Here is a 20,671-nt window from a genome sequence, read left to right as displayed (position 1 = left end):
CCCCACAAAGCAGTGTGTGTGTATATTTGGGGGTGAGTGGGCAGGGTGTGAGGTTTGGGGGGTTGTGGGGAATCCCCATGTGTCCCCCATATGTCGCTGCCACAGCAGCAGCAGGTGATGGGCCCTTGGGACACTCATGGTCTGCATAGGCACTGCCACCTAGCAGTGTGTGGCTCCAACCAGTTCCAGGAGCTGTGCATGGCGGCAAGGAGTAGAGCCAGTCCACTTCTATGGTGTGGGGCTCACGTGCAAGTCCCAGGACTCACGTGCCCCTGGGAAAAAGCCTTGTGCGATGGAGCTGGCTGCCTTCCCCTCTCTCTACCCCCAGATGCAGCGGAGTCCTGGGAGCTGCACATGTGAGCAGGGAAGGCAGCCAGCTCCATCGTGCAGGGCTTCCCCCTGGTGGTAAATGAGTCCTGGGAGCTGCCCATCAGTCCTGCACAAGAGGCAGGCCAACTTGGCTCTGCTTCTTGCTTCCACGTGCAGCTCCTGGAACTGGCTGGAGCTGCAGGCTACTGCACGTGTGCAGGCCATGAGCGCCCTGAGGGCCCTCTGCCTGCTGCGGCTGTCACTGGTGGTGGGGGCATAGAAGTTGTGTGTGTGGGGGTGTTCCCATACTTTCCCACCCTCCCTCACACCCCACAAACCTCACACACCCACATCCTGCCTACCTGAGCTCTGAGCTCCCACCGTCCCACTGGGTGCAGCCTCCATGCTTCACCCAGCCCCATGCTCCCACTTAGCTGCAGCTTCCCTACCTGCTGCTTGAAGTGAGTGCTGCAGCAGGGACACGAGGAGGAGCTGCTGGAGGTTGGGGAAGCCCAGCAGGTCCCCTGATGGCTGCAGCAGTGGCAGCCGCAGCCCTGCCCAGTACCTGTGCATGCTGGCCAGGCTGGGGCCCTCCCATGCACAAGGGTGGTAGCGAAGGGTGTGGGCTGGGCGGGGTACAATTAATTGGTGGGCGTCTGAGGGCTGGATGAAATTGCCTGGTGGGCTTGATCTTGCCCACAGGCTGAATTTTGCAAGCCCCTGCTTTAAGAAGTGTCATGCTAGCATAAAGCAAAGGTCTGTCTTTTGTATGACACTGGAAAATGTCATCTATTTCAGAGAAAAACATAAGTTCACCACAGTACATCATCAAAACGGTGCATTGCTGTAGATCTCTTTTCTGACTACAATTTAATATCCTGAGCGTGAGAATTAAGAGAACTTTATCCTACTTAGTACAATATCAAATGCTTATTTGGCCTAGTATCATGTCAAATGCTCTATTTTCCTTTAAAGACTGTCTAATATTGAAAAATATTTAATTAGTGTTTGTTCTTTTTTATGCAGTTTGACTGACATGTAGGTCACTTCTCAAAATTATAATGAGACTTGTCTGCCACGAGCCACTCAATCTGATTTTTTTTTTCTTTCTTTATTTACCATTTATTTAATTTTCTATAAAGCATAACTGCTTATCATTGTTTCCAGGTGCCCTCAACAAAATATTTATAACACAGCCCAAATATACAAAAGTACTGTGGTTTTGTTGCAACCCTGATGTTCAACACAACTAACCAAGGGAAATAACAGGAAATCACCACTTATTCAAAACACTATCTGTTCTCTTACTTTTACCTCCCCAAAGTCTGGGAGAACAGGTATTTTTTTTAGCATGCTGAAAAGGCCATTAATTCAGAAATCTAAGAGAGAATAGAGAACAGGAATTCCCTTTTATAACAAGGAAAGAGAAACACTCCTAAGCCATGGAAAAGTTTGAAAATCTGAGGGTAAAATCCTTCAGTGGAAGACAAGATGATGGAAATTACATCTTCCAGATGTTTCCCTCTTCCAACCAGCATTGTATCATTCTTGTGAATTTCTTCAGCCAGTTACTTTTCATCTATGATGCTGCTCTCAAAGCAGCAGGATAGTCTGTGATGTGGTATCAGACATGAAGGAGAACAAAGGTGTTTGTCTGCCTAATAATGACATTTTAAATATTGGCATCTTTGAATCCCCTCCATTGGCTTGAAGTGGACATTAAAAAAGATAGGGCAGGGTAATATGCTGAAAAGAAATAGTGAATCCATTGCAGAGATTTGTCTGCTCTAGCCATTTCTGATGAGCCCATTGTTTGTAGTAGCTAGGTGCAGAATACTATGTAGCTTATTAAAAGATATATCCAAAGTGAACCCTACTGGGAATCAAAATTAGAAACTTCAGACTTTCTAAACTTTGAGGAAGATTTGGCTTGCATTATTGTGTTTATTTGCTTTATTTAGTAACTGGAGCTTGTCAGAACATGTTTGAGGATATTTTTAAAATCAAAGTGTGGTATTTTATTGGAGGCCTATGATTGTTGAGAGATTGGTTTGGTTGATTTTTTTTTTTTTTTGATTGGAAGATTTCTGACGTTCAAATTGGATTCACTGGTCACTCCACTCCACTTAAGAAACCTGGCCTTTAGAACATAACACTAATTCATTTTTGTGAAAAAGTTGAAAAGCTTTTGTTTCTATCTGTGTAGGATGGAAACAAGTTTTGAAACCACAAGGCTATGTACGTACAGACAGTCAAAAAGCCCGAGGCTGAATCAGTTCAGTCTTTGCAGGTTAGTCTAAACAGTGTAGACTGAACCAATAAACACGTGAACAGACATTCACTTTTGATTCCAGAAATGCTGCTAAATGCCCGCAGTGGCTTAGGCATTAAATTAAATAGACATTAATTAGCATTGAGAGGGAGTTTTGTTTTGGTGTCCATTTAATCCTTCAGTGCTGGCTCCTGCACAGAGGAGTTTACTGCTCATTCTAAGTGACCCAATAGAATTTAACATTGTATTCTGATTTTTAAACCTTTTGTCTTTCAGGGTAAATCTTATCCATTTAAGGGTCCATTCCCGCCTATGTGGAACCCATTTGTCTACTTGGATTATAACAATCTGTGGAGGACAATGGATGAAATGGGAAAGGAGGTATGTCAAGTGGAAGTTCAGATATCCAAGGCACTTGGTCTTTGTCTGTTCTGTGTATATGTATAGAACAAGGGCAGCCTATGGCCTGTGGTTTTGATCCAGCTCACAGATATGGGGTTTTGGTGGTACTGGGTGTGGTGGGGGCCTTTAGCAGCTGTCACTTTGCCTATGCTGGCATGGAGAGAAATAGCAGTGGCAGTTGCAGGGGAAAGCAGCAGTAGTGGGTACCTTGCCCATGCCAGTGTAGGGAAAAGCTGTAGTGGCATGTGTAGAGAAAAGTGGCAGCGGATGCACTTTTCCTTTGCAGTGGTGGCAAAATTGGGGTAAATCATTGGCAGAAGGTGTTTTTCCTATGCCAGCAGTGTGGGAAGACAGCAGTGATGGCTGGGTCCTAGTGCCCACCTGTGTACCCACCCACCCACAAGCGGGCTGCCTGTGGCCCAAATTGGGTCAATCCAATAATCAGCCTTAAAAGGTTGCTGATTGCTGATACAGAGTTATAGGATTGCACTGGTCTCTGGCACTGCACTAGACAATGTGCTAGTGTCTGAAGTTTTTATCTGTTGTCAAGCCAGCTATTCCTAGTTAAAATTTCATAGGCAGAATTCTTATGTACATTGCCAATGACCTACTTACCACATAATTCTGCAGTTCATATGAGCTTGAAACTTATATGATGAATTAATGTTATGAATGATATGGAATTAGTTCCCCTGAATGAATTGCCTGTTACTCAGTTTTTAAGGTTGACTCTTTTCTGTTAGGCTTCTTTTTCTAAACAATAAGGAACACTTTATTTGCTTAAGCATAAAAATAAAAATGAGTACATATACAGATCACAAAAGCAATTAAAATGTTCCTAATATGGACTCCTAAATCACAGTGTGGTTGTCCTAATATGGACTCCTCACAATTTTAAAACTGAAATTAAATGTTTTTATTACAATTATTGGCATAAAACTTGAAAGGTATAATTTCTGGCCCACGCTTTCTAGTCTCTTCTTTATGCCACTTTTATATTCCTGATAAAGAACAATCATACTCAAAGTAAAGTCTGCTTATTGAGTGAATACTGTCCTTATATGTTCTTAGATTCCTAATGAAGCCCCGTGGAAGGCTCCACATGCAGAAGAATGGGACAAAATGACTATGCAAGAGTTCATAGACAAAATTTGCTGGACTAAGTAAGAACAGTTTTAATATGGAACTTTGAAAGAATAAGTTGTATTTGCCCAGCATCAACCCAAATATTCTGAAAGCACTTAGCACATAGATAGTAACCATGAAAGTCACCACTGAAATACAGCCACATTTTAGATAGTATGTGCCAGCTGTTAATACACAACAGTACTTAACAGCAGCTAAGTACAGGAAGTGAGGGATATCAAGACTACAAGGGCCCTTTACATGGAGAGAGTCTTACTAGCTACAATGGAAGCTGACTGCTGCAGACTCTGGCATTTTTACAAGACTAGAAAAGTTTAATGATCACAGAGGATTGGTTTCAATAAGGACAAATATAAGGTGATACATTTTCATAGGGAGTTCCTAACATGGTATTAGCACTTGGCATTCAAACTGCCACAAAGATCTAGGTTATAGTTGATCACAAATTCAGTAGAGATCACCAGTGTGATATGATGCTGTTGCAAAAAAAGCAAACGAAATTTACATCGGCAGAAGCATTGTAGTCAAGGCTCGGGAACTGATAGTACCACCCCACCTGTAGTACTAAGATGTGGTACATACAGTTTTGGTCTTCTGTAGAAAAGATGGTTCTCTCTTGTCCCAGAATGCAGGATACATGGCAGTGGGTTTAAACTACAGCAAAAGAGATTTAATGTAATCCCAGGAAAAAAACTTCATAATTGTAAGAATCATAGGACAATGAAACAAGCTGCCTTAAGAAGTTACAGAATCTTCTTCATTGGAAATTTTCAAAAACAGGGGGGATAAACATTAATTTGGGATGGTTTAGGAACAGCAAATCTTCCATCTGTGCAGGAATTTGGACTAGTTACCAGTAAGGTCCCTTCCAGCCCTCAGGCTGTAAATTAATATTGCATCTGATCCAGGATTGATTTATATACACATCACACTTTTAAGCGGCATTACTTCTGCTCTGTCAGTAGGTAGTCAGTGAGAGGATGCACCCTGACAGGGTTGGCCCTGGAATGAGCTGCAATAACCATATATCTAGTTAATTTATTATTAAGGATTCTGGCTAAAAGCCATGCTCCCAAAAACAACATAAGAAACATAGAACCATAATATAAATTTAAGCAAAAATCTCTATCTCTGTCTCGTTATTGCAGCTCATTGCAGGGCCAACTCTGTCAGGGTGCATCCTCTCACTGATTACCTACTTGCAAAGGAGCAGTAATGTAGCTTAAAAGGGTGATGTGTATATAAATCAGTCCTGGATCAAATGCAACATTAATTTACAGCCTTAAGGTTGGAAGGGACCTTAGTCCCTTAGATATGCCTCATAAAATGTACTAATATTTTTTTTCTTGGTATATCCTGTGGTGTCTCTCTGTCTGTTGCTATAGATATACATACGAGGGCTGTGTGAAGCTTTGGTCCCTGATTTGATTTGGCGGAGATTTGGCCTGATTTGGTGGCTGAATCTCTGAATCCAAATCGAATCAGGAGACCTTTAATCCTTCTGAATCAAATTAGAACCCACAGAAACTATTCAGAGAGATTCAGCGATTCAGACATAGACACAGCTTTAAATGTTTTTACTGCGTAACTCAAGGTACCAGATGGCTTATCACTGCTGCGATGCTGGGGCAGATGGAGCGTCCCACAGGAGCGCGGGGGGCTTCCCAGCGTGCTCGGCGGCAGACCCAGAAGTGGACCAGAACCACTTCTAGTCCACTTCCAGGTCTGCTGGGAAGCACGCTCGGAGGCCCCCCTGTGCTCTCCGGCTCGGCAACTAGTACCTACTGGGTCTTGGGGGACACCTGGGGTCCCCCCATGGTTGATTGCCGAGCCAGAGGGTATGGGCCCCACCCCCAGCACGCTTCCTGGTGGACCTGGAAGTGGACCGGAAGTACTTCTGGTCCACTTCTGGGTTTACTGACGAGCACACAGTGGCCCCCCTGTGCTCCTGTGGGATGCTCCATTTGCCCCACTGTTGCAGCATTCATGAGCCACGCCTGAGGTATGTAGAAAAAACGTTTAAAGCTGTATCTATGGCTGAATTGCCGATTCTCCAAATCAGCATTGAATCTTCAGATTTGGATTCGGCCAAATCAAATCAGGGCCAGTGATCCAAATCAACAAATTGAATTGCTGTCTCCGATTTGGGCCAAATCCGAATTGAATACGGCCCATTTCACACACTCCTAATATACATACCACAGGATGTCCCAGGAAAAATATATTAGTACGTTTTATGAGGCATGTCTCAGGGACTTGAAGCAGGACAGTGGATGTATACACATATATATTTCTGAGACAGAAGTCTCATTCTTGGGACAACTGTGATGATTATTCAGAACCTAAAACCCTGTGACTTTGGCATCTTAATCTCAGCAAAGCAGTGTCTACAGACCCTCTGATTAGGCATTAGATCAATACTCTGCATTTGAAGGAGAGTGAACCTATTAAATCACTAGTACCCATATTTTTGTGGCCCTTGGCAGTTTGTTTTAAAGACTCCTTTCCCAAATATTGTTTCACCAAATCCTGATACTTGAACACTAAAGTTTCATCCTCGTTTTTGAAAGGCAGAATGAAGAGAAAAGATCTTTCCTTGTATGAAGTAACTAAGTATCAGCAGTTGGAGAGCATAACCTGCCTATTTTTCTGTTCCCCACCCACTGCTGTAGATTTTGCTTTCATTTTTGCTGGGTAAGGCAGAACCTGCTCTCCTACCACATTTCTCTCATATAATGCACAGACCAATTTCCAGCAGGTGGTTTTTGGGGAAAAATGTACATGTTGTATATGAGAAAATACTGCATTAGAACAGAATGCAAAACAAATAGGAAAATACCTCACCCTCTTTCTCTAACTAGAAGCAACTTCTGAGATAGCACTGACATCCACAAGATTCCTTCAAAATGTTTTCCTTGGCCAGCACTACAATCAGCTCATCAGATTATCCCAGCTCTTCCCAGCTATCCCATAGGAAGAGGGGTGCTCTAAACAAAGTTTTCCCACAAGAAACATTTCTTAAATACCTTAACATTCTCTACTCTTCTTTATTTTTCTGTTCAGTTTTCAGGGAACATGTGCATTATCCAGATTACTTCCTTTCTACAGTCAGGCTCCTGTTTATCAAAATAAGTGTCTTTCCTCATTCAATATTTTATTAAAGGAGGATAGTAATATATATACCCTTGCATAGTCTTTCTTTCTCCAGACCATATTTTTCCACTCTTCCTTATTCTAAAGAGGGAGGTAGATGCTTTTCAAATGTACTTTAGGTATTGTCCAGCCATTGTTTGAGGCTAAGTTATGCACACCAATTATAGGGGTATCTTCTAGAAATTGGCTTTGTTTCTGAAAGCCACGGTTTCTCTCATGTGAGAATAGCTATTGTCTGGAGCTGAAGCTTACTAAATGAGTGTCAGAAATAAACTCACTACCCATCATTAGTCAATTTATAAAAATACAGAAATACCAAAACCAATGATTCAGGCAAACATAAAAATAACAACACTGAGCATAGCTTAACAGTACCTGTAATTAGAGACCAAATTCCACAGTAGTAAATCCAAGTTGAGGAAATATCTAAGCGATACACATTGGGCATGTCTACATGTTCATTAATGTGCAGTGTCTACTGTGCATTAAATGTAGTACTTGTATAATCAAGTACCAAATAAATACACAGTAGGCTGCTATACTGTGCATTAGCATGATCACAAGCTTTTTTGTGTGATGCTTAATGTGTATATTAGCACAGTTTTTGCTGTGCACACTAATGTGCAGTAGTATTAGGCTACTGAGCATTAAGTGTCATATATAGACATGCCCAGTGTGCCCCAAAATTAATCTTGCATTCGGTTTTATCTTTGTCACCTGTATACAACACTCTCATAAATTCCCAAGTTTGGAGGATGAAGTAAGATGTTTTCTAGTTCTCAGTTCTCTCACAGTACTAATTTTATACATTATACATATCAGTATATATAAGAATTATATTTCAGTATAATACATATACGCAATACTGATCTAGATATGTAAAGTATAAAATCAGTGCTGTGTGAGAGACCTGAGAACTGGAAAATATCTTATTTCATGCTTCAAACTTGGGAACTTTTTGAATGGATCTTGGGCTTTCCAGAGATCAAAAACAGTTACATATTTTTTTATGTTCTTGTATTGCTCTGATTATAGGTTGACAGTCTTTTCCTTAAATATTGGGCAATGTCTTTTTCAAGGATCAACTGAAAATTGTGTCAAAGCCCAAATACAGGCTGATGATCAGGGGCCTATTTATAGGCTGATCTTGCATAGAAATCAAGTAAACTTTTTACAGTTGCTTTTGAGGGGAAGAAGAGAGGTAGACCTTTAATGCAGTACTTTTTAAGACAAATTGAGACTTGGCATCAGTGTTGAATCATGAAATTGAGTGTGTCAGTAGAGTATCAAGTTAAGATTTTGTACAGAATTAAAATAAAAAGGTATAAGGAATTATAAATATGGTTCTCCAAAGTAGTTTTAGCCTCCTGAACTAACTTGAGTAACTGTATAGCTTGTCCGTGATGCTTTTAATTATTCTCCACCCTGCTGCTGCATCTTTTTTTTTTAACTAATTATAATGGAAGTATCTGTGTCCCACGTTCAAGTCAGATTAAATGAGGTGATATTTCATTTAGTGAGACTTGGATTTTATAACCAGTCTCATCAGAAGAATCAGTTCACCAAAATGTTTGGAAGTGAAAGGGCTCAACTCTAGTTCCTGCAGGTTCTTGACTTCAACTTTTGATGAAACACAGTTATCCAGTGTTGGGACAAATAATTTCCTCTAATAATCAGTATAAGCACAGATATGTAGCCCTCAAAATCATACCGAATTATTTTAATACCATATATCTCCTTGTACTGTATATGGCATGGAGAAGCAGACAACACTGCTTCCTGTGATACATATATCATGGTAATTTTTATTGACCAGTAATTCCAGAACAATTCAGATAGAAAAAAAATGTCTAGTTTCATGTTACTGCCAAGCAGTTTTTACAGCTACACCATCAGAATTGCTAAGTGAACTATTTCTTTCTTCAGATGGGTAAAGTTATAACCACAGGATTACAGCTGTGATAGCAGAGGCCTGTACCCACACAAGATAAAGGAATTGAGTTCCTTTTAGGAATTACTGTTCAGTTATAAAAGGGACCTTGGCAGACAAGTTTCGTTGGATAGATGTGATATCATTTATTAGACCAACTATTTAGTTAGTCTAATTGTTTTTTGCAAGCTTTTGAGCATAAACACCCTTCTTCAGACGCAAGGAGAGTCCTTTGGTGTTTGTTTGCTCTCCTGGGTAGAATAATAACAATTATTAATACAAGAATAAGAACAATAAGAACAATAACAGTATGCAAAATGCAGGTCTGTGAAAATGCAAATGTGTGGCAGTGAGGATCTGAGGGAATGGGAGACGATAGGTTTTAGACAGGTGGGGAGGAGGAATGTAGAACTGGCAATAGAATGTAGCTGGTAAAATGCGGGCAGGTTACCTGGGTATATCAGATGGCAGGCAGGTTATAATGTGCCATAAATCCAATGTCTATATTTAGTCCATGATTTTTTGTATCTTGTAGATTTATGAAGTGAAGTTCGTAGGCTTGTCTACAAAAGGTGTTTTGTAGATTCCCTTTGAGGATTAGAACTGAGAGACTGGAAAGAGTGGTTCTCTTGTGAGAAGTGTGCACCCAGAGGTAATTGGGTATTTTTGTCTTTGATAGATTTTTTTGGTGTGTGTTCATTCTGGTGTGCAGCTTTTGTTTGATTTCTCCTACATATTTTTCATCAGGGCACTCAGTGCACTGGATGACAGAGATTACATTTCTGGAGGTACAGGCATAAGGTTCAGGAATGGTGATGGTTCTATTGTAGGGTGTAGTTATTGTGGGAGTGGTGAGGTGTGTTAGCAGGTGGTACCTTGTCCTTAGACCAACACAGCTACAGCCAACAACCCTAAAGAAGGGACCATAACATTGTCTCAGTCTCAGCTTGCCACTGTTGCATGACAGATGCATTGTAAAGTGCTTGTATTAATCTTTCATATAGCACTCACATCAAGATCTTATCTAAAACATGTCACCTTCATAATCCTTAATTTCATTTGTGGTTTTAGAAATGTAACCTAGGTAATATAATCCTATGGCAGGACCTAACTTACAAGTATTCACTCTAATAAAAGTATTCAGGTTTACACTAGAGGGCTCTGATATAAAGACAGTCTTTCTCAATGGGATCTTTATACCAACTGAACAAGAATAAAGATGAAAGAAAAGTTTGTTTGAACTGGGCAATTTGTATTCTTGAAGTCTGGTAAGTCACTGTAGCATAGTGTCTGTTTATTGTGTGGCATACAGCAGTGGTCTTTTCTGTGGTTTGTGAAAAATATATAAAACTTCAAGAGGCTGGATGACCTGCATTGAAATGAGCCTCCACAAAATCTTATGAAATATCACATGGCTCTGGGCAACGAGAATCACATTTTTCTAATCTGTGTTCAAATATGACTAGATGTTTTACTTGATTTTTGAAATAGTTGTCAACCATTCTTAATTCCAAGATGCATTTCTGATTTTCTGTACAAATTTAAGCTTGATCTGCCTTGTGTGATCAAGAATAAGATTACATGCTGTAAGAGCTCCCCAGCCTTGGAATGCAGTGATCCAGAAGGGTAATTCTCCATGCTTTTCTTTCATCTGAAAAATTGCTCAGATTTGCTTTGTTCTGGAGTTACACACTGGAATAACATAGTATGCTCCCAGTTGAAAGCAAGTAGGTGGGGGACTGGTGCTAGAGAGTGCAGTCACCATGAGGGGGTAGGCATAGGGGGAGGGCATTTTGAGATTAAATAAGGGGATTGAAGAGCTGAAGTACCAAAAATGATGGAAAAGTGGCAGATAATTATGGAAATCGGGTTTTAAGCAAAAATGTGATATGCTTGCAAAATATTAATAAATATGTGTGTCCACTAGGCCTAATACAGTGTCTTTCAGAGCTACTCATATTTACAATATCTGTTCAAAAATGGATAGATACAAGTTTCCTCAATATTTGTATACTTCTAAAGAAGGGAAGTAAGAATTTGAAGGAGCAGAGTAACTACTTCTCTCTGTGTGCTTAAAAAAGAGGAGATATGCATTCATAGGTTTCATACTATAGATATTGATATGCACATAGTTGCTCCCTCGTAACAGGGGTGGTTAGTCACTGTGCTGCAAAGAGCCTTAGATCCTAACGCTCTCTGTTTTCAATTAATTTTCTTGAAGGAAAACAGTAACTGATAATTACAAAGGATTATAATAACACAGGAACAAGAACACTTTCTAGTAGACTGAACTCCAAGTTTCTTCTGTGTTGGACAGCTGCCTCAAGAAATGACTTTCTTCTCACTGAAAAGCCATTATGCATCATTCATAAATGCGTAACTAGAGGCTTAAAACTTCACACAACACTGAAAACATCCTCCCTTGTTCCTTGCAGAATTACTTCTTTTCTCACTTACCGTAATTTAACTGAATCCAAGATACCTTTGAATTTAAAATGAGCCCCAAAGAATTGATTCTATACCTGGAACATTTATTAATTTGTTGTAATTTTCCATCTATAGAATTTAATATTGGAAGGTCAACTTAAATTTGTGCCCCCATGACTGCAGTGGGGCAAACAGCAGTTTGGGGAGCCAGGTGCTGGGGGAGGGAGGCAACTGGGTAGTCAAGTGGGAGACCCTAGCACTTCCCCCTGCCTCCTTATCATACATTTGCTTCCCAGCTGCCTGCCCCCGAGGTGGTGACTGCATGCTGCAGAATCCATCCTCTCTGGCACTTAGCTGTGCCTGTGCCCCTTCCATCCATGCTCTTTTATGGTGCCTGCACCCTCTAGCACCAGTCCCCCAACACCTGCTTCCCCAGTGCCTGTCCCCCTTTTTCTAGGCTAGGACTGGATCTGCTGCCACTGTTGCATGGCTGGGCAGGGGCTGGAATGCCCATGTACTCAGTGCGCTGGAGCTGGAGGGTAAGTGGTGGCCGGGAGGAGTGGAGGGAAGGAAGCAGCAAAGGAGAGACAGCAAGGGAGGGGGGCAGAGGCATTTCAGGGTAGAGTCAGTGCAGGGGGGAGAGGGCAGCTACTACAGATCCAACCTCAAGCTTGAGTCGGGACCAGAGTTGCAGTCACAGCAGTCACTTGGCCTCCCACTTGTCTTGGATTTGAGTACAAGAGCCTTTCTTCCTATTTTAAATGTGGGGAGGATACCTCGTCTTGGATTCAAGTAAATACAGTGCTTTTTTGGGAACCAGTTGGAAGGATGCTAAACAACTGAAATATAGTTGTCAAGGCATTCAGTCACTGCTGCACAGAAGAATGGTAGTGCTTCTGTTTCAGCAGCTTGCCACATACAAATATTCTTGTGTTACTAGGAATGTGCATAAAAGCAGGTCAAAAGCCAAGCTTCCCTGGAGTGCAACTCTGTCCTTGCCTTTTACTTCACAGAAACAAGCATCTTCTCTCCTTACTGAAAATGTAGGCTGAAGGACTACATGGGGAAGAATTAAAAATAAATTTGCTTCCAATTTTTCTTTTTTTTTTAAAACCTCTCCATTTAAAACTAAACCAAAAGGGAAACATTTATATGACAGGATTCTATACTGGCTTTGGAGGTTGACAGTTAACAAATGAAATAATCACAGAGACTCATCTGGCAGATGTTATATTATTGACTTGAACATCTGCTTTGGAGACATGGTACCTCTTGTGGCCTTATAAAACCATAGAACATGAGGGTCGGAAGGGACCTCAGAAGGTCATATAGTCCAAGCCCCTGCCCAAAGCAAGACCATTCCCAACTAGATCATCCCAGCCAGGGCTTTGTTGAGCCAGGCCTTAAAAACCTCCAAGGATAAAGATTCTACCATATCTCTAGGTAACCCGTTCCAGTACTTCACCACCCTCCTAGTGAGAGTTTTTCCTCATACCCAACTTAAACTTCCCCTCCTACAACTTGAGACCATTATTCCTTGTTCTGTCATCTGCCTTCTTGTAGTATGACATGGGACTTCTTATAGTTGTACTAATGTGCAGTGTTAGGTTAATTACTTTTCAGTGAAAGAATGTTTGAGCTCACATTTACCAGAATTAGTGTACGTCAGCTTAATCCATTGCAGGTGTTTTGTGTCTGCTGTGTCCCACAATAAGTGGAAGCTGAACTATGGTAATTTAGCAGCTCTTTCTGCAGGGGATAAATTTGTCTAGTTTAGCTTCCAATTACTTTTGTGTAGATCAGGCACATGAGGCAGTTTTAAGGGATCAACTGTGCTTATAAGCAGTAACTCTGCTCTTTTAATTCCACAAAATTGTTTCATATGTCCATAACTTTTTCACCCACACTGAAATCTTGTAGAAGTTCTTGGATCTTAATAATTCTTAGTAGACCTGCCATTTTTCTTAACTCTGAAATCAAAACAGAAGGTAGAAGACAAAACTGTGACTGTGCTTTAGATACAGACTGCTTTTACTTGTGATGTTTTTCTGCCCATATGCTCCTTACCAGGGGCCATTGCAGATGCTAAGGACCCCAATGCGCAGTGCAGTTTCCTAGCTATGGAAAGGACAGCATAGTTTCTCTTTGGTCAGTCTTCTATGTGAATCTGTCTAGATAACTGCCTGCTTCAATTCTTGAAGCCATTCTGTCTCTGTCTCCAAACATGATTCTTTTGTGTTTTTCCTGCCAAATGAGAATTTGGTAGGTTCTCTATTCTGCTAGTGCAAGTCCCTCTAGAATGAGGACAGTACGAGGGGGGGACCATCCACCCCAGACTTTCTCTGAGACTGATGGTCACCATGGACCTGTGCTGTACTGTTCGTAAGCAGCTCCATCCTCACAGGGTTCAGGAGCTTGACATCAGAGGAGACTTTGTGGCTGGTTGAAGGATTGGTGAGGTAGAGGCAGTCAGTAGTGGAAAGGACTGTACGTCTCATGGGTGGTAGAAGGAAGGCTGGAGATGAGAGCTCTCAGAAATAGCTTCTAAGCAGACTGGCTGTAAGGGCATTTGTCCACTGACTCTTGCCTGACAGAAAATTATCTCCAGACATTAGCAGTAGAAAGAATAATCTTTCATTGGACCCTGTGCCACTTTCAGCAAGTCACTTCACTACTTTCCAGCAGGTATATTATTTACCAATATCACAGGAGTGTACTAGGATTGGCTCATTTTTTTGCAGGGTTCTTTGAAATTTTCCTATAAAAAACATTTCTTCAAACAGATAGTGGGAGTTTCCCAATCACAAGCACTGGTTCTCTTGGGTGATTTCAATTGCCCTAACATCTGCTTCGAGGACAATACAGCAGTACACAGGCAATCCAGGAAGTTTTTGGAGAGTATTGGGCACAACTTGGTGGTGCAAGTGCTAGAGTGGCCAACTATGGACCATGTTCTTCTTGACCTGCTGCTCACAAACAGAGATGTATTGGTAGGGGATGTAGTAGTGGATGGCAGCTTGGGCAGCAGTGACCCCAAGATGATTGAGTTCAGGATCCTGAGGAAAGGAATGATGGAGAGCAGCAGAGTAAACACCCTGGACTTCAAAAAAGCAGACTTCAACTTGCTCAGGGAACTCATGGGCAGGATCCCCTGGGAAGCCAGACTGTGGGGAGAGGAGTCCAGGAGAGCTGGCTGTGCTTTAAAGAAGCCTTACTGAGAGTGCAAGAATAACCCATTCTGATGCATGGGAAGACTAGCAAGTATGGCAGAAGACCAATTAGGTTTAGCATGGGAACTCTTCAGTAAACTAAATCACAGAAAAGAGGCTTATTATAATTGGAAACTTGGACAAATAACTAGGGAAGAAAATAAAAGCATTGCTTGGACATTCAGGGATGAAATCAGGAAGGCCAAAGCACAACTGGAGTTGCAGCTAGCAAGGGATGTGAAGGGTAACAAGAAGATTTTCTACAAGTATGTCAGTAACAAGAGGAGGATCAGTTCACTTGGCTCTCCAGGGAACTGGCAGACCTCCTGCGTCTTAAAAGGAAGACCGACAAAGGATGGAGGACTGGAACTGCCACCAAGGAGGATTACTCCGCCTTACTCAGTGGTGGCAGATGACAGAACAAGAAGCAACCACCTGAAGTTGCAGCAAGGGAAGTTTAGGTTAGATATTAGGAAGAATTTTCTCACTAGGAGGGTAGTAAAACACTGGCACAGGTTACCCAGAGAGGTGGTGGAATTTCCATCCTTGGAGATTTTCAAGACCCAGCTAGACAAAACTTTTTGGCTGGGATGATCTAGTTGGGGATGGTCCTGCTTTGGAGCAGGGGGTTGGACAAGTTGACCTCCTACAGCCTCTTCCAGCCCCAACTTCTTATGATTCTGTGATTATATAAAAGGACTTTTTTCAATGTCCTGGCACTGTTCTTGTCTCATTAGGTATTGAAGGCAAAATAACCCTTGACTCACTGAAAGAGGAAACCTGCGACACCCCCTTTTTTCACCATAAGTAAAGAATAAGGCGAAGTGATGGGTATCATCCTGTAGCTTTTATATTAATGCTTTACTTTGGTCCCATACGCAGTGCTGTCAAGCGGTTCGTGACCTTATTTGTGAATGTGGATGTCACCTCTGAGCCCCATGAGGTCTCTGCTCTTTGGTTCCTGTGGTATGTGAAGCAGTGTGGGGGTACAGGCAGGATATTCTCCACAACCAATGGTGGCCAGGTACAGTAAGTCTTCCGTTTCATTTCTTGGCTTGCAGTGTGGTTCATGTCAGAATCCATTCAAACTTGATTCTTTTGTTTGCTTTAAAAAAAAGAATTAGCCTTGCTCAGACACTGCACACTGCTGCAATAAGAGCATAACCAAACTCTATGGTGTTCAGTTTACATAGAGGGTCGCACATGCCATTGTGCGTTATGGTTCAGGCCCTAATAATGTGGAAGGCTGTTCTTTTGGCTATGGCACTGCACTGGGGATCAGGAGATTTGGGCTCAGTTTCTAATTCCAGTTTCTACTCTGACTTGGGGCAGATCACTACCCTCTCTGGTAATATTGCTCCCTTGTGCGCTATTGGATGCAGAAACATCTGTGCCTTAGCCACAGTAGCCTGATAGGCCACTGATGCTCAAATAAAACTTAGACCTTTTTGATACTGAAATGGGCATACTTGGCTAATTTCTAATATGTGTGTTAGTTTAGGGTTTGTTTCACACTTTTAGAATTTTCTAGTTAAGCCAAATACTGCTGGACAGATTTTAAGGAAGTGCTACTTGCCATATTTTATTTTTTTTTTGAATATCCACTTCTTATTTTGGCCATTGTTTGTCCTGTTCATGAACAAGTTTGCAGAAGAAAGAAAATTGAATCTAGCTGAGCATTTAACGTTGGAATCCTTCCAAAAAAATTGGGTGATCATTTTCGATCTCCAAAACTAGTTTGGCAGTCGCAGCACAAGAGGCTTTCTCCTGAGATTTCTGTTTTCCATTGCTCTAATGGTGATTAGATCTAGCAAAAGCAGTGGTGCACAAAAAAAGAAGGCTGTTTCCAGAATAAGCCACCTAACTCTCCTAAGGTAAAAAAATAGGCCTTGGTTTGTTCTGTGTCTGGAGTAAAGGTTTCAGATGATTCATGATTTATCCAGTCCAGTTTGCTTATCTCACATTATTTTTATCTTTCAGGAGAGAAAGTTTGTTGGAGGCTCTGGTCAGATTAGCGAGAAGATAACGGAACTCTTGGGGAACCGAGTAAAGCTAGAGAGCCCAGTAATCCGCATTGATCAGTCAGGTGAAAATGTCATAGTGGAAACCTTAAACCATGAGATTTATGAGGTAATTAACCCTTGCATTCATGCAAGTATTTGTTCAAGAAAGCTTTTAAGATCTTTAATTGCTCTGTTTTGTCTTCTCCAAAGTCTTTTAACACAGAATAGCAGAGAATAGAGCTACAGTAAATCAATGGTCACATTTTTCTGAGGCTTGGAACAGGTACCTGAGAAGCAAAGAGTGCTGAAAGATGTACTCCCATCGTTCTCTCACTCTCCTCATTCCTCTGCATTCAGTTAACCTCAGAATAAAAAGACTATGTTCAGGGATGGCAATAGAAATGCATCTTGAGGGTAACATTTTTCCAGAAATATTTCAGGTACCACATAAAGAACCAATTAAAAAATCAGTGTGTTGGACCTTTATAAAAGGAATAGTTTGCCCACTGGATTATTTCAACCATTTAGAAAAGATCGGCTGCAGATCACTGGATCAGATGTTTGCATACATTGTTTTGTTTGTTGGGGTGGGTTGTTTTTTTTACAATTTTTACAACCAGGAATTCCTGAAAGTTTTGTTATGTAACTCTTGTACTATGTTGGCCAGACTTGCCTTTGACCTTCCCAGGTTTCTGCCAAAGAATTGTAGCTATGATTAAGCACTGAAGAATGCATTTAGTTTACATGTTATTTCTTTTCCAGGGTAAATATGTTATTAGTGCCATCCCCCCAGTTCTTGGCTTGAAGATTCATTTCGATCCACCATTACCACCAATGAGAAACCAATTGATTAACCGAGTTCCTATGGGTGCAGTCATCAAGGCCATTGTGTACTACAAAGACACTTTCTGGAGGAAAAAGGGTATTGTGTTTTGATTGGGAGGTTCTTTGTATTATCAGAGGGCACAAGAGTCCACTTTATAGAAAGACAGGCTTGTCTTAAAGGAGATTTCATAGCTTTCCGGTAACTTGTTTGAGTGTCCTAAGAGAAGCAGAGAAAATGACATGAGGAGAGAAGGTGGAATGCACTGGTATTATTCCTTATTTATCTTCCATGGGTCTTCATTGATATCTGGGAAGGAGCCAAGTTTCTGCCATTAGATACATTAGCATAATGGTACATTTGATGCATTTCACAGAGTTTTTATGACATCTACTGCAGATCTGCGATGACTTTATCCTGAGACCATTGTGTAGCTAACATACTGCAGCTATGTCTCTTAGTCTACTAGTGGCTTTAATGGTTAAGCCAGGGTTATTCAACTGACAGCCTGTGAGGGGCCAGCATGGGGCCTACCAGAGGCCAGCATTTGGTATGCAAGCTGCACTCATCCTGTGAGCGGGTAACAAGCAGCCCATGGGCCCTACTGGCTGCCTCTTCTGCTGCCACTCAGTGGGGGTGGGCCCAGTAGTATGTGTGTCACCTGCGTAGTGGTAGGTATGGAGGCTGCATGCTGCCAACCTGGCATGTGTGGTGGGAGACGGAGCTGGGTGCTACTACTCCAGCCCATGTGGCAGGGGGCAGAACTGAGGAGCATGTGCAGCCAGCCCAACCCATGGAGTTGGGGAGATCTTGGAGAAGGCTGCCGCTTTAGTGTGCAGCCTTTGCAGTGTGAGGACCAGGGTGGGCTGCATGCAGGTACCATGTATGGCCCCTGACGGTGCCCTGGGTTAGGATGTTGGTACTTTTTGCCCATTAGGGGTTTGCAGGTGCATTTGTAACAGATGACTGGAAAGATCCCCACCCAGTAGTCTAAAAGATCTGCTGCTTGAATGCTGACTTAATAATTCTTGTACCTTAACTGTGCTTTCAGAATAAATGTACAAGTGTCCTGATATGTCTTATATCCAGCATATCTGATGTGCTTATCTTTTATGAGTGCTTTGTTCAATATGTTCAAAGCAATTGAGCATCTCCAATATTTGAGAACAACATGCTTTGGTGCACTTAATAAATTTCCTAATTATGTGAATTACAAGATAATTGCTATTCTATGTCAATTCAATTATGTGAAATCCCTTATGTTGTCCTTCTATTTCCAGGATATTGAGAAGGGATTGTTAAAGAACCATGGGATCTAAACCATCTCCCCTTGCTAGAGTGTAGTATTTCTCAGAGCCCTACTAATAGCACTCAGTCTCTGGTAGTACAATGCCACAGGTGGAGGGAATGGTGGAATAAACTTTTATCACATTGTTTTGTTAATTTGGGATGGGTTTTTTCTTCCTATTTCCTGCTCTTTCATAGCTCTCAGGTTCTAAAATAAATTCTCATATGTGCTTTGCAGGCTACTGTGGTACCATGATCATTGAAGATGAAGATGCTGCAATTGGTCTGACACTTGACGATACCAAACCTGATGGCAGTGTTCCTGCTATAATAGGGTAAAAGATAATATGGACAGTGAAATGCTACCTGTTGATGTTTTTTGATTTGGGAGATGCTCAAAAGTGGAAATAAGTCATTGAACGGAAAACCTCTGATAAACAATTAAGAAGTAGAGCTAATCAAAAACTGTCAAATACTTTTTTGTCCAACTAGTTAAAAAAAAACACATTTTCTTGCCTTTTTATTTTAAAGTTTTTTTAAAAAAAATTGGTAAAATATTTTTTAAAAAAGAAACATTTTTCTCCATTTTTTCTCCCCATCTCTGTTCAGTGGTAAACAGGGAAGAAAGCAAAAAAAAAAAAAAAAGGTGCATGGGGGAAGAAACAACAAATTAAAAAACAAAATAAAAATCTTTAATATTTCTCGAAATATTTTGCTCTCCTTTAAAGGTTTTAATGAAAAATCAACAAACTTTATTGAAATGGATTTCATTCTAAGGAATGTGTAGGTTTTTTAATTAATCAAAACTTATATTTGTGGTTTCTTAATAAAGATATTGAATCATCCTCCCAATTCCACTCCATGCTTCAGAATTCTTTGTTACATATGTACATGAACTACTGTATAAAATGTTGGGCACCATAAAACAGCTCCTACAGCTTTGAACCCTGGCCCTTCTGTCCTTCCCTGAACAGAAGGACCAAAACCAGCAGTCTACACACTACTTGTGCTGTGGCACCTAGCTGGAAAGGAAGGGTGTGGACATGGGTCTGCAGAAAGGTGACTAAACAGATGTACCAGTCATTCTGCCTTTCCTTCTTGGGTGGAAGAGTGTACCCATTTCAGTGGGTGCTGCAGTCCTATAGCTATGTTACCACTCTGCTAAATACAGGGAAAAATCTATCCTCCTCCCTTGTACCTCAGTCCCAGTGAATATCCCCAGCATGCAGCCACTAGTGACTGTGCTGGAAACTGAGATTAAATCCTGCCAACTGGAAGGCAAGTTTCTAGTCAGAGTTCTTGGCAAAAAAAAAGGATTTAAAGAACTGGCAAGGGACCACTAGAGAGAAACAGAAGACTGAACAGAACCTGGCATCAATTTAGCTCCATGCTGATCCTGTTTTAAAGTGTACAAGTATACGTATACAGGGGGCACATCTACACATTCATTAATAAACCATATTTATTGCACATTAGGTTTATTACTTGGATAACCAAGTACTAAATCAATGCATAGTAACTGGCACTACTACACAGTAGCACCAGCGCATGGTTTTTTTTAAGGCTAACTGTGCAATAGCCTAATACTACTGTGCATTAGCGTATTGGCATCATTTTTGCCCTGCACGCTAACGCATAGTAGAATTAGGCTACTGCACAGTTAGAGTCTTGTGTAGATGCACCCAGTGATGATGTGAAAGTAACAGTATT

General features: G+C 41.3%; 1 protein-coding gene across 1 annotated transcript in view; it reads left to right on the top strand.

The window, feature by feature from the left end:
• Positions 1 to 20,671, top strand: part of LOC109302916 (amine oxidase [flavin-containing] B-like) — a 109,720-nt gene that overhangs the window by 51,328 nt on the left and 37,721 nt on the right. Inside the window, exons 4-9 of the mRNA XM_019524867.1 lie at positions 2,858 to 2,962; positions 4,055 to 4,146; positions 15,731 to 15,872; positions 16,829 to 16,978; positions 17,614 to 17,773; positions 19,200 to 19,296. Coding sequence (XP_019380412.1) covers positions 2,858 to 2,962; positions 4,055 to 4,146; positions 15,731 to 15,872; positions 16,829 to 16,978; positions 17,614 to 17,773; positions 19,200 to 19,296 — 746 coding nt within the window. The remainder of the gene's footprint in view (positions 1 to 2,857; positions 2,963 to 4,054; positions 4,147 to 15,730; positions 15,873 to 16,828; positions 16,979 to 17,613; positions 17,774 to 19,199; positions 19,297 to 20,671) is intronic.

This window comes from Gavialis gangeticus, unplaced genomic scaffold (genome assembly GCF_001723915.1).
Source record: "Gavialis gangeticus isolate Ggan-Ray unplaced genomic scaffold, GavGan_comp1, whole genome shotgun sequence".
Taxonomy (NCBI): Eukaryota; Metazoa; Chordata; order Crocodylia; family Gavialidae; genus Gavialis; species Gavialis gangeticus.
This window is presented reverse-complemented; position numbering and strand designations above follow the sequence as displayed.